This window comes from Macaca mulatta, chromosome 7 (genome assembly GCF_049350105.2).
Source record: "Macaca mulatta isolate MMU2019108-1 chromosome 7, T2T-MMU8v2.0, whole genome shotgun sequence".
In the NCBI taxonomy this organism is placed as follows: domain Eukaryota; kingdom Metazoa; phylum Chordata; class Mammalia; order Primates; family Cercopithecidae; genus Macaca; species Macaca mulatta.
The window spans coordinates 135,766,683-135,783,339 of NC_133412.1; the positions used below are offsets into that span (position 1 = coordinate 135,766,683).

At 36.2% G+C, this 16,657-nt stretch overlaps 1 protein-coding gene across 1 annotated transcript in view; it reads right to left on the reverse strand.

The window, feature by feature from the left end:
* Positions 1–2,763: 2,763 nt before the first annotated feature.
* The window catches only part of KCNH5 (potassium voltage-gated channel subfamily H member 5), a 350,192-nt gene continuing 336,298 nt past the window's right edge, over positions 2,764–16,657 (reverse strand). The window contains exon 11 of the mRNA XM_001100052.5: positions 2,764–11,756. Within this exon, the coding sequence (XP_001100052.1) occupies positions 10,809–11,756 (948 nt within the window). The 3' untranslated portion in view covers positions 2,764–10,808. The remainder of the gene's footprint in view (positions 11,757–16,657) is intronic.

Below are 16,657 nucleotides of genomic sequence, written 5' to 3' on the forward strand. Positions count from 1 at the left end.
GAAATTCTCCCCTGTCTCTAAAAGCAGGTATTATTCTTCCTGACACTCCTGCCGGTGAATGGATTCCATAGTTCAAAGGCCATTAACATGAAGAATTTCAACAGAATCTTGCCGTTTGTCTTTGAACAGGATATTCACAGTTGCGGAAGACAACGCTAAGGTCCACTCTGCAGCTGAATTTGGTCAGTGTGGAGTGCCTAGAACAGGATCATACATGGGAGGAGTGTTTGTTGATGGGTTGAATAACTACAGGTGACAAGTTGCTAGCACTTTTCCATCAGCCACTGATGGTATTGAACACTGTTATTTATAAACTGTGAACACAGATATGTATTTTTTCTTTTCATGGGAATAGTCCCAGAGAATTTTAAGAAACAAGGAAGATGTCATCCCCAAACACACACACCCACACCCACACCCCACACACACACGCACATGCACACTTCAAGACTTAAGCTAAGGTTGGGTGCCAGAGGACAGTAGAATCAGATGAGATGGAAAGTTGTGTTTGATGCACCCATATGCACCCACAGGAAGCAGGAACCCAGAAGTTCCAGTTTCTGCTCCACACAGAGTGATCTGGGGTGCCAGCATCCAACCAGTCTTTATTCAGTCTTCTTGAACTCTGACCCAACTGTGTATCCTTAACCAGATACAACAAATAACCTGTCTAGTTCTGATTCTAAAACTCAGGTGGACAGAGAGTATCGTGAGTGTAGAACGTTAAATTACAATCTTCAATATCAAAGGGAGAGAGTACAGCTTTTATGAGATATCAGTTGTTTTTTAAGAAAACTGGAATAAAGGACACACACCTTTACATAAATGATATAGTTGAACACATAACTATCCTTTCTGCACTATTCAGAGTGAGACTAGAAACACTTTCAGTAGCATTAAAGAGTGTGTGTTTGTGTGTGTGTATGTGTTACACTGAAAACCCAGATGGCATGTGATATAGTGTAAGAAACATTGGACTTGGAGTCAAGGCAACTGAATTTTAATCCCAATTCCTCCCAAATCCCAAATTTAATTTCCAAAGTTGTCACTATACATACAACTTTGGAGAATTGCCTACCCTTTCCATTGGTTTCTTCACTTCTCAAAGTAGGCAAGGTGCTAATTCATCCCCAATGCCCCTTCTGGCTATATAAGGTTAGTTCTGCATCACTCACCTTGGGCACATCTTTATTTAATCAAATTAAAGCATGTTACGCTGATTTTCCTAGATTAAACAGAATGTACCCAACTTGATATAGGAAAACTTGGTGTTTTCAACAATCTTACAGGAAGCAAAAGCCTCCTAGCTGGGTGGGAATAGAAGAAGCTAACAAGTTTGAAGGTTGGAAGGTTAAAGCATGTTCTATTTTTTATCCCATTCCCTGAAGAAAACATCCTATGGGACAAAAACTTCTCATTCTGCTCTTAATGGTATTGGCGCTTGAGTATTTCCTCACACATCTACAATATGTATTATCATGTTTTGAATTTTTTTTTTGAGATGGAGTTTTCTCTTTGTTGCCCAGGCTAGAGTGCAATGGCATGATCTTGGCTCACTGCAACCTCCAACTCTTGGGTTCAAGTGATTCTCCTGCCTCAGCCTCCCTAGTAGCTGGGATTACAAGTGCCCACCACCACTCCCAGCTAATGTTTGTATTTTTAGTAGAGACAGGGTTTCACCATGTTGGCCAGGCTGGTCTGGAACTCCTGACCTTAGGTGATCCACCCGCCTTGGCCTTCCCAAGGGCTGGGATTATAGGTGTGAGCCACCATGCCCAGCCAAAAATTGGTATCTTTCTTAATTGAGTTATTACCATGGAACTTACAAGGAAAGATTGCAATTTATTGTTGACTGTGTGTGTGTGTGTGTGTGTGCATGTGTAAGGAAAGAAGAAAAAAAGAGGAGCAAAATCACAAGAAGTGGAGAAAGCATTAATTACTGTTCATCTATGTAGAAAGTTTCACTTCACTTTGACAATTCATTTTATCTGTGATCATCATATCCTTGATTCCTATATAATTGAAAGCTAACTCTAGAATCCTCTACTTATATTCTAATATAGCCATAGCAAACACGAAGCTTTATTTGGTTGTTTTGTAATCAAAATGTAATTTTATGTAGCCATAGGTATGAATAATTTTTCAGTGATACACCAAAAAGTGTTCCTTAAACTTGTCTTTTAGTTAGAAGAAAAATCTGCAGTTCTCATGTCGCAGACATGTTACATATTCAGCTCTTGTTTTTTAATAGGAATTTGGCAAAGCCATTTATAATTTTTTTCAAAAATGAGAAAAAGTACACTTTTATTCCATGTACATTCTGCCCTTTAAGCCTCTAAATTTCACTGCTTGGAATAAACTCATAATGTTATGATATATTAATAGAATTTTAGAAACATTATTAGAGAAACTTTTTAAAATCCCATTTTAAAATAAGGATTTCTCCAAATTCCTATTCAGATCTGCTCATTATCTCTATCTTTCATGGTACAGAGAAATATTCTAATTCAACCAAATTTACTCCTGGAGCTTAAACTTTTTAATTTCTGATATAATACTACTTTAATTTTATCATTTATACCTTAACGATACAATTTATCAGAGGAAAAATATTATGAAAGTTTAAGATAACACTGGAATTCTAATATATCAAAAGACTGTTTCCTCTAAACCTGTTGCTTTGTGCTTTACTATTGGGGAGCTTTTCACTTATTTAACTAAATTCAAAATAGCAATTTCCAACAAAGACCCAATTCAAATAAATTCCATAAAATGCACATTTTATTCTGTATCATGAAAAAATATCCACATTTAAATAAAGTGTGAAAAAAAGCAAAGTTAGCCCTCCCTGATGAAATACAGTTTATTGTGCTGAAACCCAGAATTCTTTTGGGCTAAAAGCTTCCACCTGCCAATTCACTTTTCAAAATGACCATTTCTTGAGAACAAACGTTAAATAAAGTGATAATCACCACAAACTTCCCAGAAGCAGTTGAATTTTGATCACAATTATTTCATAATCGACCCTAAAGTCACAAAGTTAAAATATTTTCAAACATTCTGTCAGCGATCAGGTGATAGGTCAACAGTACATACAAAATTTCTATATTATACATTGCAGTATCTTTGTTTAAGTAGAAAAAAGGATCTGCTTAGCATGAATCAGATTTTGAAAAGAGCCAACTAGTACTGCTTAGCATAATGGTATTAAAAACATCCCACATGAAATTTTTGCATTGTCTCCTTTGTTAATGCATGAATTAATTATTTCCAGTGAATTTAACCCTTAAAGGCAGAGGCATTTTTTATACCCCCAAAATCTCACCAATATGGTTGCAGTGACAAAAACATTTAAGAAGTTGCAAAATTAATTCCCATAGTAACATTAGTGTTATAGTAGAATTTACATTGTAGTATACAAAATGCCACAACTAGTGTAAACAAAGTCACTAAAACATAGAATAAAAAGAACTGTATAATTTTCAATATATCATGAATCTGCACATTTTGTGTTGTTTGAGTACCAAGCACTTCTAAAAGTCATTGCTCTTTCAACAAACTACAATGGATGTTTTAGGGTAAAAAAAAGGTTCTAAACTGGTTTCCGCTTTTCATAACAATCACTTAAGAAATCTGTTCCTAATATGAAATGCATATTCCCTCTTGCTTTATTAACTGTGAACAGGTTATAAGGTGGAAGGCGACTGCTTGATGGAAGATGCTGGTGCAGTCAACCCTAAGGAGATGTAAACTATACTTATTCCCTCTCTGATAAAGGGTCATAAGAAGAGCAATGTGAAAACATCCCCGCAGAGGTCAAAAAAGGAATCCTGACCACTGTTTTTTCTAAAAATGAAATAGGCTAATCTTGATTTTAAATAAAAGTGCATTTGGATTTTGTGTAAGTTGACAGTTCATGGCTGTGACATAATATACCAATATTAAATACTTAGGACTATCAAACACTGTAACATGGAATTAAAAATGAATCTTTGCTGTGATTTTGCATAGTTTACTAGCTACGTATTCTTCCTGTTTGCAGTCTTGGTCTCATCAGGAACCTTTCCCGCTATAATTTGATTGAAAAAGTTGAGGAGCAAATGAGGGGTCCATGACAACAATGGTTCTAGGAACAACAATAATCTTTATGTTGCTTTTTGCCAAAGTCCAATTTCTCTAACTCAATGGAGAGTCTGACCATAGAGGGAAGTGGTTACATTTTATATTATGAAATATGATTTAGCACAGAATGGGGATAAAATTACTTAAATTAGTTATTATGGATACTCAGTCTGGTTTATTGAAGCATCAATGTGAATATTTTGGCTTTGAATGCTTTGGTCATTCAACAATCAGTGATTCTGCATGAATGAGAGAGAGTGATCAGATCTTTTTGTTTTCCCCCCATCAAAATGCAGCCCAACCAGTCAAGTGCTTAGGGAACTGGGTTTGTAGGCCAGAACCAGAGGTTCTAAACTCACTGGTTGGTGGGAGAGCACTTATTTGTAAAGAAGGCCCCAACTTTTGACAAGCTTTCAAACTGCTTCCAAAGGTTTTGTTAAAACCTTAATGACACTGTGTCATCTTAAAAACAAATAAACAAAAGCTATTTAAAAGGCACCACACACAGAAAACTCGTTAAAAGGAAGCAACTGCTATCCCTTCCCCACTCTCCCTTTTCCTCAGTTATAACTCTGGCCATAAGCTGCACTTTTTGGTTTACTGTTCTTTGACCAAGTGCCTTTACAGGTAGTACAAGTCATGACTTCATTTAAATAATCATGCAGTGATAATGTAAAAGCCAGGATGGAAGTGAGCTGACTATAAAAAGCTTTGGATAGTGTCAGTGGGGTCCTTCACAGTCATTATTTTAAAAGTAGGATTATTCCTTTCTATGATTACCTCTGGCTCAGTTATTAGCCAAGTGAAAACAAGATGGTTTGGGCTGAAGATTCCAGCATGCAGTGTTGTAATATCTTGGTTTTTTCTCCTTTTCTCAAGACACTTGCTTTCAAAATCTCAAAGTGTAGAATAAATAAATCACATTCAGAAAATTAACATTTTTTCATTAGAGAAAATTATTGAAACTCTCTGAAGTAAATACACATACTAGGAACTCATTAATTTTGGATATAAGGATAAAAGTTGCCATTCTAAACAGAGATAGTTAATTTGGATAATGCATTTAATGGTGGCTTGGCCAAGAAGCCAACATCAGTGCAATCAATAAAAATATCTGAATAATCTACTTAAAACCCAATGAGTCAAAAAATAAATTTTAAAAATAAATTCCAGAGTCTCATCCAAATCCCACTATTAAAAATAAAAAGAAATTATAGAAAAAATCCTGAATGACTCTTGCTTTCCTTAATTATTATGCATTATCTCTTTAGGTTAAAATTCAACTGGAAATGTTGATACCAGTGACTGTATGTGAAACATGCTTCTTATTTATAACTACATTTGACAGTTTACTTTGGCTGATGTCTTTCAACTGTTGGGAGAAGTAAATGAAAATTCCACTGTTAGGACAGGGCACCTTTTGCTTAAGACAGTATGATTTCAACCTCTGTCATTGACTCTGACCTACCAAGAAAAAACAAACATTTACATTCACATTATAGAGTGCAATTTTTAAGAATTATTTTAAGAAATCTTTCAAAGCTTGTGTCTGGAAAAACTTAGACCAGATGGCTGAAGTAGATAGTTCTTGTAACGTCAGTATTCTACAAAATAAAGTTTTCTCCCTAAGGTCTGACTGCATGTGTTAGAAACTCAACTTTACCATGTAACAGGTATGCTATCCCGGACAAGTTCCTTAACTTATACCTTCATGGGGTTGTTGCAAGAATTAAATTTGATAACCTAAATAAAATGCTTATCATAGTGAACACTTGGTAAATATAAGCTTAGTTAACTTATTTAACTTCTAAGTCTAAGAGTAAAGAAGCAGATAGATTCTACTCAGTCTTTTCTCAACCCTCGCCTTCATCATCTTCCTAGTTCCCAGTCCAAATCCTCAGTGGCCCTGACCCTCATAAAGAATGCAAACACATGGGTCTTATCCTAAACATGAGGTGATAGAAAATCTCAAGTCAGAATACAGACCAAAACTTATAATACATAGCACATAGTTGAGAATTTTGTTATAAGAATGTCTGCCCATGTGAAATCATGTATCTTGAACAGTTCATGATTATTTTAATATAAAAAGTTGAAGGATGAACTACTCTAGTTTTTATTCGTATAAATTTAAGGGTTACACATTTAGTTTTGTCACATAGATATATTGATGAACTACTCTATACCTTGGCCACTTATCAATATGCATACTTTTTTTCACAAAATTGAGAATGTCCGCCAAGCAGTATGATTAAGTAGAATTAAGAAAAATCTTAAAATTTACCTATCTTTCTCTTCTTTCTCTCTTCCATCAACGGAGCTTCATTCTCTCCACGTTTATTTGATTCGTAGTTCTAAATTCCCAGAGAAGTATCAAGTTTTATGCTGACCTGCCACTAATAATTATTTAGCAAACTATGCCTCCCTCCATCAACCTCTGACCAGATAAATCTCTTCTAAAACCTAAAAGAATATTTAGATAAAAATCACATCACCATCAATCCCTGAAATCTCTTCTAAAATCTAGAAGAATATTTTGATAGAGAGTACATCATGGATACTCTTCTATGAAAGAATGAAAAAGTGATCATTTGTCATAATGTAATTTTCACCTGCAAGAAAGATAATTTTTGCATTACCTAATAGTGCGTTGATATAAGAAGGCAACAGCTGTTATCTTTGTTTTCTTATTTATTGCCGGGGGAATGGTAGCATTTGGTACACCAGAAAAGGTTAACTTGCCCATAATTACACTTTTAGTTTGTGGTAAAGCTAAATTCAGAATCCAAGACAAAGCTCAGATACTAATCTTAAGGTGTTTTCCAAAAGATTGTTTTTGTCTTTTCCCCCTTTCCATTAAGACAAGAAGAGAAATACTTTTACACCTAATAGAAAAAATTATAGCACAACATTCACAAGACTATAAAATATTCATATTTGAAAGTTATCCATGTATGATATGCACATTCTAGATAAATGTTCTCATTACCTACATGAAATTTTGGAAAACAAACTCTGAGAAAATTGCTTAAACGATGAAAATTATACAAGATAGTGGAATTCATTAGGAATATGATGAATAATTTCACAAATATCTGCCACTGCACACTTCAAAACAGTCACTGCTCTGAAGGCTAATATTAAAAAAAAATTCCAAATGACTTTAATTATTTAAAATAAGACATCAAATGGACCAGATCTCAGAGGGTGAACAAAATCTCCTTGAACAGAAGGGAAAATGTGATTTTCATCTGGGCTCCAATAAGGTTAATTTTGATAACGGTACTTCAGTTAACAGTCACAACTAATTTTCCTATTAAAGTGTTGAGTACAATAGAAGTACACATTTCTTGTAGAGCAATTTCAAACCCCAAATTTTCCATTTTTTCTTTGATATGCATAAAGTTGTTTGTAAAAAAATACTTAGGACATTTTTAGTCCCATACTTAATGCGAGACGCAACTAGCGTCATAAAAATTTTCCATTTTAACAATGAAGCATGGGCCTGTATTCAACCACTTCATTCATTTCAACCACTGTGCCTGAACCATTTTCAGTACCATTCATGTAGCTTTGGTATTGTCATCTGGCTTTTGTGTGCCCATTTGCCTTTTATCATAATCTCTTCCATCTGCTAGATCACATTTAGTGCAACAATATCCTGATGCAGACTGATAAAACTTGCCATTATGATACATCACTCACATTTCCATTCTAATTTGACTTTTGCTATTATGTTACAACCACCTGTCGAGGATACAGCATCTGATCTTACCTATTAATAACATCATAGAAAAATATTGAAGGTGCGTAAATTGCTTTGGAAAATGTTTGGATTTCAAATACATATCCATTTACTCCTATTAATACATTATTTAGAAATATAATATTAAAAATTTTATTCTGGATGCACCAAGAGCATCTATACAGTGTAGGAATAAAACATGCAGTTATCTGGTCCCCAAAAGAGCATCTACTGTCTATGTGCTAGCTGAGGCAACACAGAACATGATTGTATCATTATTGCATGTATTAAAGCAAGTGTTCACCCTTCATTCAAATCTGAGTAAATTCAACTGCTAAGATTTGTGGAATCTGGGAACCTAAAAGACTACTCTATATACAATGTTTGCTGAAAACACACATTCCTGCTGAAAACAGCGGGGTGCATTCAGCACCTCTTCATATCATGCACACAGACAACAGAGATGGCTGAAAAAATTCTATGATAACTGCGCCATAAATAAACAATTGATACTTTCCCTCCTTCTTGAAAACTCTGAGTAATTCAAAACCATTATGTTTCTCACATATATGAACAATAATATTGTAGGTCGATTAGGTAAAATTCTATGTCAATGTCAGAACACGGTAAATATTTGCACCACTAATATGCAAAGGCATGAATTAGAACTTCAAATCATCATGTTGTTCACAGTCATTCTTTTACAGTTTTATACCAACAGTTATTTTTGAAGCACTGGCTAAAGTTAAACTAAAAACTTCCGTACTCAGATTTTTATTTTAACCACACATTCACCTTTAAAAGCTTAAGCCAAACTTGACTTAAACAGATAGAAAAACATCCTGAAATTCAATAAATGTCAGAGGTCAAGAAAAAGGCATCATCCTCACCATGAAAGCAACAAAATTCCAATTTCAAGGCTGATTCCTTACTCCATAATTATTTCATTTTCTTGTGTTTGTGGTAGGTAGATATTGTAGCATTACATGGAGACGTGCTCCCCTGAAAACTTCCATTATGGCTAATGGAAGTTATGTGCACAAAGAAAGGAAAACGGAGCCCACGGCACATAACGTATGTTTTGAGACTCCTAGATTAAAGAGGCACATCTTGTGGGCATGTGAAGTTCAGTAGAAATTCTAAAATAGCAACAGTTTTTATAAATCGCTGTTTTGCACTTCTCAAGTCTGAATGTGATAACGTGTCTTTCAGTTCTAGTGGCTTTGGTTGGGGATACTGGGAGATAGAAAAGCTCATACAAATAGGTATAATAGACCAAAATATCTCCTTCGATTTTGCCATCATTTTTGCATATTGTTAACATATATGTACAGAAGATCCAGTAATATATAAATTACTCACACATATTTTCAACTTCATGCAAACACTAACTCCCCTGCTCCCCATATTAAATGCTGTGCATGCGCTGACTGAAAAGTATGCTTCCCTGAACAACTTCCTAAAATATAGTTTAGTCAAAAGAAATAAGTTCTCCTGGGTTCTTACAAGTGAATGTGTATTTTATTCTCAATCCATATCATTTAAGGGACTAGCTATATACAGGACTACTCTTTGTGACTTTTTTTAAAAAACTTGACAATAGGCACTTTCTACAAAGAGGATTTGAATTCAAAAGACTAAAATTCAGTCTCTAGTATCCCCCTTTCATAAATGGATCTGCCTGAGCCACAATAGTTTATTGAATCAACTTAGCAGAAGTCCAGCAGTAGAACTGTGTGCAAAAAGCTTTTAAAAATTATAAACAGAATAAAATGATAGAAAAGCAGTTATCTGAGTCGAGCAACTTAATGTCTACTTCTTTGTTGGTTTGTTTGTTTGTTTTGCCACATTTCATGTGTTATCACTACAAACACTAAGATTCATGTGTCAACAATCCGCACCAGTGTTTCATTCTTTCTAAGTTACAGACATGCCACAAAAATTTATCTGTTTACACTCTTTTTTATTTTATATCATAATAGTATTTTGATATGATTACTTAAATGCTTTTTTTTTGTATGTTTCTCTGCTAAGAAGCCTTTCAACGTCACTCTTGAACATGTTTTGGAAATACAAATTTAGAGCATTCATAAGCTTTGGAAATTCAGCATCTCTTACGCGAATTGTCAAAAGGCCTTATACCCTGGGGTGCAGTGTTTCTATAATAACGTAGACTATATTAATAGTTTAGTATTTATGGTGTCGATAATGTCAGCCTACAAGATGGCAACTGTTCTCCAAGAAGGAGGGAGTAGGGATTTCCTTACATAAGAGCTAATGATTACTATCTAAGTATAATGTTAAAAAAGGAGAGGTATAGTTGATCAAAAATGTAATTCATGCACAAAACCCATAGCAATAAGTTTTCAATACCCCACACTGTTATCTGACTTAGCAACAAAACAGTCATTTAAATGGAGCAAACACCGCCTGTAGGGGAAAAGAACCTAACACTAAGTTACAGAAAAATCCTAGGGAAAGAGATCATAACATGGTACTAATAGTTGAAAAGACTGAACTCTTCCTTGGCATTAATCTATAATTTTAACTTAACAGAACAGTGAGAAAATGATAGCACGATATACATACTCAGCCTGAGATCAAATTTGTCATGGCAACATTGGCAGGTTGGACCCTGATTCTTCAAATATTACATTGCCTTGGGTAACAAAAATCATACTCTTTTATTATAGAATAGAGATTATAAATAAATGTAAATTGTGCATGCAGTCAACTGCATAATATACAAGCAATATCTATGTTTTTAATCATCATCTTCTTTGGCAGGCCAGAATCCAGCTGGACATGCAATATTTACATATCAAAATCCATGTGTGGTCATCATCTTGAAAGCAAGTGAAAATATATATATGTATATACTGTATATACACACATATGTATATACTGTTTTAATATATTAACAAATATATATGTATATATATTAAAAGTGGATTTCATCTTTGTCAGATTCAGGTGATTCAGGCCTTGAAACACTAAAAATATCCTGACATGGTATCTGGGGAGGTACTTGGAGTGGCATTTGGGATTTGGGAGACGAGGCCTGGGGTATGCTTTTCTCTGACAGTATTTTTAAAATTTCTGCCACCTGCTTTTCTAGGGCAGTCATTCTGCAGCTGAGCAGCTGGATGTCCTCTTTGAGTTCGTGTTTGACTTCCTGCAGTGTGGTCTGTAAGGCCTGCTCTGGGATGGGATAAAACGGGTGCTTGGCATCAGCCTGGATGGGACTGTGCTCCAGCGGACTTCGGGCCTCCCCAGCCTTATCCAAACGAAGGTCACTTTTTGTAATTCCACTGTCACAAGAATCTGTTTTCCGTAGTGGGTTTTTGGTCACACTGTTCTCTGAATCACTGCTCTTGGGATCCTCAGACAATAGCCCCATTGACTCAGCTTTAGTGACATTATTCCAGTCTTCCTTTTTCTCCTCATGGGCTCCCATATTATTCTTGAGTCGCAGCCACCCTTTTCCATTTCCATTCTTCATTCTTATTGGGCTGTTGACTTTGAGACATTTTTGGTCAGCACCGCCGTTGGGCTTGAGTTCCATGGCATCGCGGTTGTTCTGCTTAAGGGATTCGCTGGTTTTCACGTAGGCCAGAGATGTCTGAATGGGAGTAATTTGTGACACAGTCACCACACTGGTGCCAGTGATGGAGGCTCCATTCTGTAAGGAGCGGCTCTCTACCTGGAGTTGGTTCCTCTCGGGGTCACCCTGTGTTGAGCCCTGATTTCGCAGCTCCTTCTGCTGCTTGAACTTCTGGAAGAGCTTTCTGACCGGGTGGTCCACAGGGATGCTGAGGGTCACCTCATTCTTCTGCCGGAGGCGCTCCTCCTCCTCTTTCTTCACATCACTGATCTTACGAAAGATGATCTGTGGAACGGGAGAGACAGTCAGAGCCTGATTATAAAAGCAGATGGATTAACAGTTGTGTGACACTATGCTGTATGTGCTTTGTGTTACAAAGAAAACCCTTCAACATTCAATAAGATTATTTCTGAAGAAAAAAATCCGAATGCCATTTATGGAATTGCATTTATGAAATTTATGGATGCAATATGCCTTAAATCCAACACGGAAATGTTGGCTACTTACTTACTTAGTTCTAGTCCCCTACATATCAGAGGGAGAATTACTCAAGAGACAACTGAGTAGAGGTACTTTGCTTCTAGTTTATGTTCCCATTATATTACTGTTTAGTAGGAAATACACAAACACATACACACACATATATATATATATTTGTATGTATATATATATATACATATATAAGGAAATACATATTTATCCCTTAAATTTCTCTGTAATGAATTGCTACTTTTGTATGATTTTCCAATTTTCCTTATTGTGTAGAAATAAGATTCAAAACCATTTTTAATATTATCCTCTGTTTCAGTATCAGATAGTAAGAATTCCAGGCTATAAATGTACTGAAAAGTTAAGACAGTTTAGCAAATGGCACCTGGGGTGGGTGAGGGGAGAATTTAAATTTATTTATGTGACCCTAGAAGGCAGAACTAGAATTTGTGAGAAAACATTTCTAGGAGGCAACACCAGCTCAGCACAGAGACTTCACTGCAAACTGCTGTCTATCGAATAAACTGCCTCGAAAATTCATGATCATTCTAGCACCAAAAGGTTAAAACAGAAAGTATGTTTTTCATGTGACATGTTCACTGGGTTGGAGGTTGAACTCTTCAATTTCCAAGATTCTTTAAATTTTAAACATAAAACTAAATATATAGTACAGGTGAGGGGTTAGATATCCATAAATAAATGAGCATCATTTTATTTAAAATGTATTTTGAAGATAATAATGGGAAGAACTTACGACAACCCCATCAAAAGAAATAAAAAAAATGTTGGCTATATAAGAAATTGCCACATATATTATCAGAGTTGGAAGTAAAGTTAATGTGTGAGATTTTTGCTCAGAGTCCTGAAAAGCAAAGTACCTGCAGGTGAAGGCTGTAAGGAAAATTTTTAAAAAAAGAATTATATAAGATAAGGCACTTTCAGAATCAGACAATTTTATTACTCAAGGAAAATTACTTACCTTGATCACCCTCCATAAGTTGTTGGCTAGAGTAGAAACACATGTGAAGCATGCATTCTCTAACCCATAACAGACACTCAACATATATTGGTTCTCTCTCCTTGAACTCTCATAAAATACTCCTATCTGAAACCATTTACTATTCTTTGAATATTCAGCAGCTGCCTGGAGTAACATATAATCATTGATTTTACACCAAAAACTGATACTATTGATGGTCACTGTTAACAGAAAAGTCAGAAAGGTAGGAATTCCCCTTCCAGGTAAGAGGGCATTTTCTAAAATGAGATTGATGCACTAAATTCAGCTTATCAAGTGGTAATAACTTGTATTTTAAAATAAATTCAGTAACTGTAAAGGCCAATATTTTTCTTCTTGTTAGTGGCACATGAAATTGGGTCTTTTAAAAATATGTAATAATAATCTCAAATTCCGATATCAAAGCTCCAGCAGTTTAATTAGAAGTCTTTCAAAGGGCTGACGCATTTCTTACGCTTCCCAAGTAAACATAGGTTGTACTAAGTCTTCAAGATACGAACATTCTTTAGAACCAGACAGACCCAGACACAGAAACACAGATACTATTTTCCTATTTCAGCCCCTTTTTGAAAAAGTACTCACTTTGATTCTATGGGTGGACATGAGAGGCTTAACATGAATAATTTTCCACATCCCCCTTCCCATTCACCACTGGCCCTTTTTACTTTTTTAAGGTGGTTGTTTAGCCTAGGATAGACATAGTGTTAGTTCGATGTGGTAACTGAGAGCAGCCTTCACATTTGGGAAAAGGGAACCGTTTCAAAGTCAGTGGAGTGTGACAGGTGCTAAGCACACAGGAAGGTCAGGTAAAATGCAGGTCCCCTGTGCAATATTTGGGACATACTAAAAACATCAGACATTAAAAATCTGAATTGGACATATGTATCCTTTAACAAATATTCATTGTTTATCAGAATTTTAATTTTACCTTGGAGTCCTGTATTTTTGTTTGCTACATTTGGCAACCCTATTAGTATATACAGACAAGGACATTCCTATCTTTGTAATGTCTACACGTCCTGCCACGCAGAGACTATACTGAAAGATTTGGTATTACTGATATCTGAGAATTTGTGGACACCTTAGGCAAGAGCCTTATTTGTTTAGATTTGTCAATATAATGGCCAATAATTGCTTGCAATTATTGTGTGCTTACCAAGTTCAAGGTGTTTTGTGATGTAAGACTGTAACATGCCCATGTAAAATATCAATAAAATAAATCTTTCCCAGCTTCCTTGACCACCAGCTGCCCCACCCACCCAACCAAGAACAAACAAAAGTGTTTGAATTGCTACTCTTTAGCTAGAAACAAAGACTCCAAATACAAAAATACATAGAGCAAAGTGGGTCCTGGCACAGGGCTTGATTTCTCACCTACACCAGGGGACAAATGAGATAGAGCTGGATCTCTATTTTGCTGTCAAGAAACGTAAAAGTAACAGGGAAAGAGAAAAAATCGAGCTCTGGTACATTAGATGACAGAATTCTGAGCATTGCACATTGTTCCTTTCCCCCTTTTTACTCCCCGGAGATAGGAAATTAAATAATTTCAAACATAGCTCCCTTGAGGTTTGAGGGTACTTATGAGCAACAAGACTGGTCCTGAATTGCTACCGAGTTTGCAGAACAGCAGGACCTACACATCCAGTCTCAGGAGCCAGCAATGCACGGTGGAAAAACATGCTCTTTAGAGAGCCACAGATCCCTTCTTTGCTCCTTGCCCTTCACTTCCTTTATAGCTCAGAGGGGCACTGGCTGGGATGCCCTGGAGCTCAGGAAGTCACTGAAGTCAGTCATTCGTGAATTCAGTCTGCTAGAAGCCAGCCAAGGCAAAAGCACTGTGTGAGGTGGGAAAAGTTATTGCGCCCCGTAGGTCACCTGCCACCAGGGACTTTCAGGCCATCAATTATGCCACACATAAAGACAGCCAGAAGTTGGACATGACCAGCTCAAAAGCCAACACTCTGAGGAGTGGCTACAGGCCCTCCAGATCTCAGACACAAGCCCTAAGTCCTGAAGTAGATCCCCCTTTCTCCTTAGCAGCAGGCCTGCTGACAATCTGCAGCCCAGTGAGAGGAGAAGCAAGTGCAGGAGGAAGGTTGGAAAGAGGGGATCATGAGGAGATTTATCACCCAGTCTATACAACTATAACTGAAGCCTAACTGAAAACAGTAACACTTGGATTTGGTCAACTACTTATTATATCCAGGTTTGTAAGAGGTAGATTTTTTTAAAAAAAATTACTAGTTTGAATTGACTGTATAGGATTAGATTACATTTATTTTATTTTACTTTTGACTATGGAACAAAATAATGGTATTGTAAAATGATTATAAAATAGCTGTATGTAGCAATGTGGTCACTTCCACACATGTATTTTCCCATTTAAGTGTCATAAATGAGAACATTTTATGAGCTAGGTCCTATTCTCTACTGTAGGACACAGGTCCTATTATTCTTATATTACAGAGAAGCCAATTGAGGCATAAAGAGTTTAAGTGGTTTCCCTTAGGTCACACAACTGAGTGTCCAGGATACAAATCCGAGGGGTCAGATTCCAAACAGTCTTAACCATTCCACTCTCCTGCTCCTCAAGGTAACTTTTATACTTTCTCCTGGACTCCGTGAAAACTTGGATAGATGAATGGGTGATGTAGGAAGTCGTGCAGCAGTTTCACACCCAGCAGGTCACCCTTCCCAGAGCCTTTGCCATGGAGAACCACCCCTGAAAGCAGTGAATGGAACACGATCGAAGCTCTATGCTTGCTGGGAAAGTGGTAGCCTTGACCAGCACTTTGAAAGAGCTTTGTGGGAGGCAGCCTCTAGACCCTCCTCACTCTCCAAAGCAGAGCCAGTAGGCTTCAATGCATGCTACCATTTTGTAGCTTCCGGTCCCCTTCAAGGATGCCTTGCGTTTTTGTTTTGTTTTTAACTTCCTTCTACATATATTAAATATACTACCTTTATGAAAGGCGGGGGCAGGGAGGGTCAAAGAATGTGACTTTCCCTGGACTTTGACATCATCCTTGATTCCATTTACACCTAAATCATTTGTTTATTAGAATAGGGATTTCTGTCTGCTTTGCTAACTGCTATATCTCAAGTGTCTATAACATGCCTGCCACATTGAAATTCCTCAACAAATAAATGTTATTCATTAGTTCAAGAACCTTTTCATACATTCAGCAAATGTATGTTTGTTACAAATAAGAAGGGCACTTTATAGTTGCCCTTCACTATGTTCCACTCTCCAAACAATGAATCAGTGCTATCTGTATATTATTATTATTATTATTATTATTGATCATTAATGTCTACTCCTCATTTGGAAGCAGGAGCTATATCATTTGCCTTCTGGCATTCCTAGAACCTGGCCAGCTGCTGAACAAATGCATACTGGATAGCTCACGTTCAAATCTTTGACCCACAAATCAGTCATTGAAAGGTCTTGAATCAGAATTTGCTTTGATTTCATTGCAAGGATGCAACAATATCCATTAGAAGCTTATTTTCTAACTTATGACAAAACAAAATTTTCTTTCCTACTGCAAGGTAAGAGAATATAGGCACTGGAATTAAAAACAAATGAAAAATGAAAAGGTGATTTAATCATGCTTATGGGCTTTAAACACTAATTTACAAGGTGCTACCACCAGCTGATCCATATCTTATATGCAAA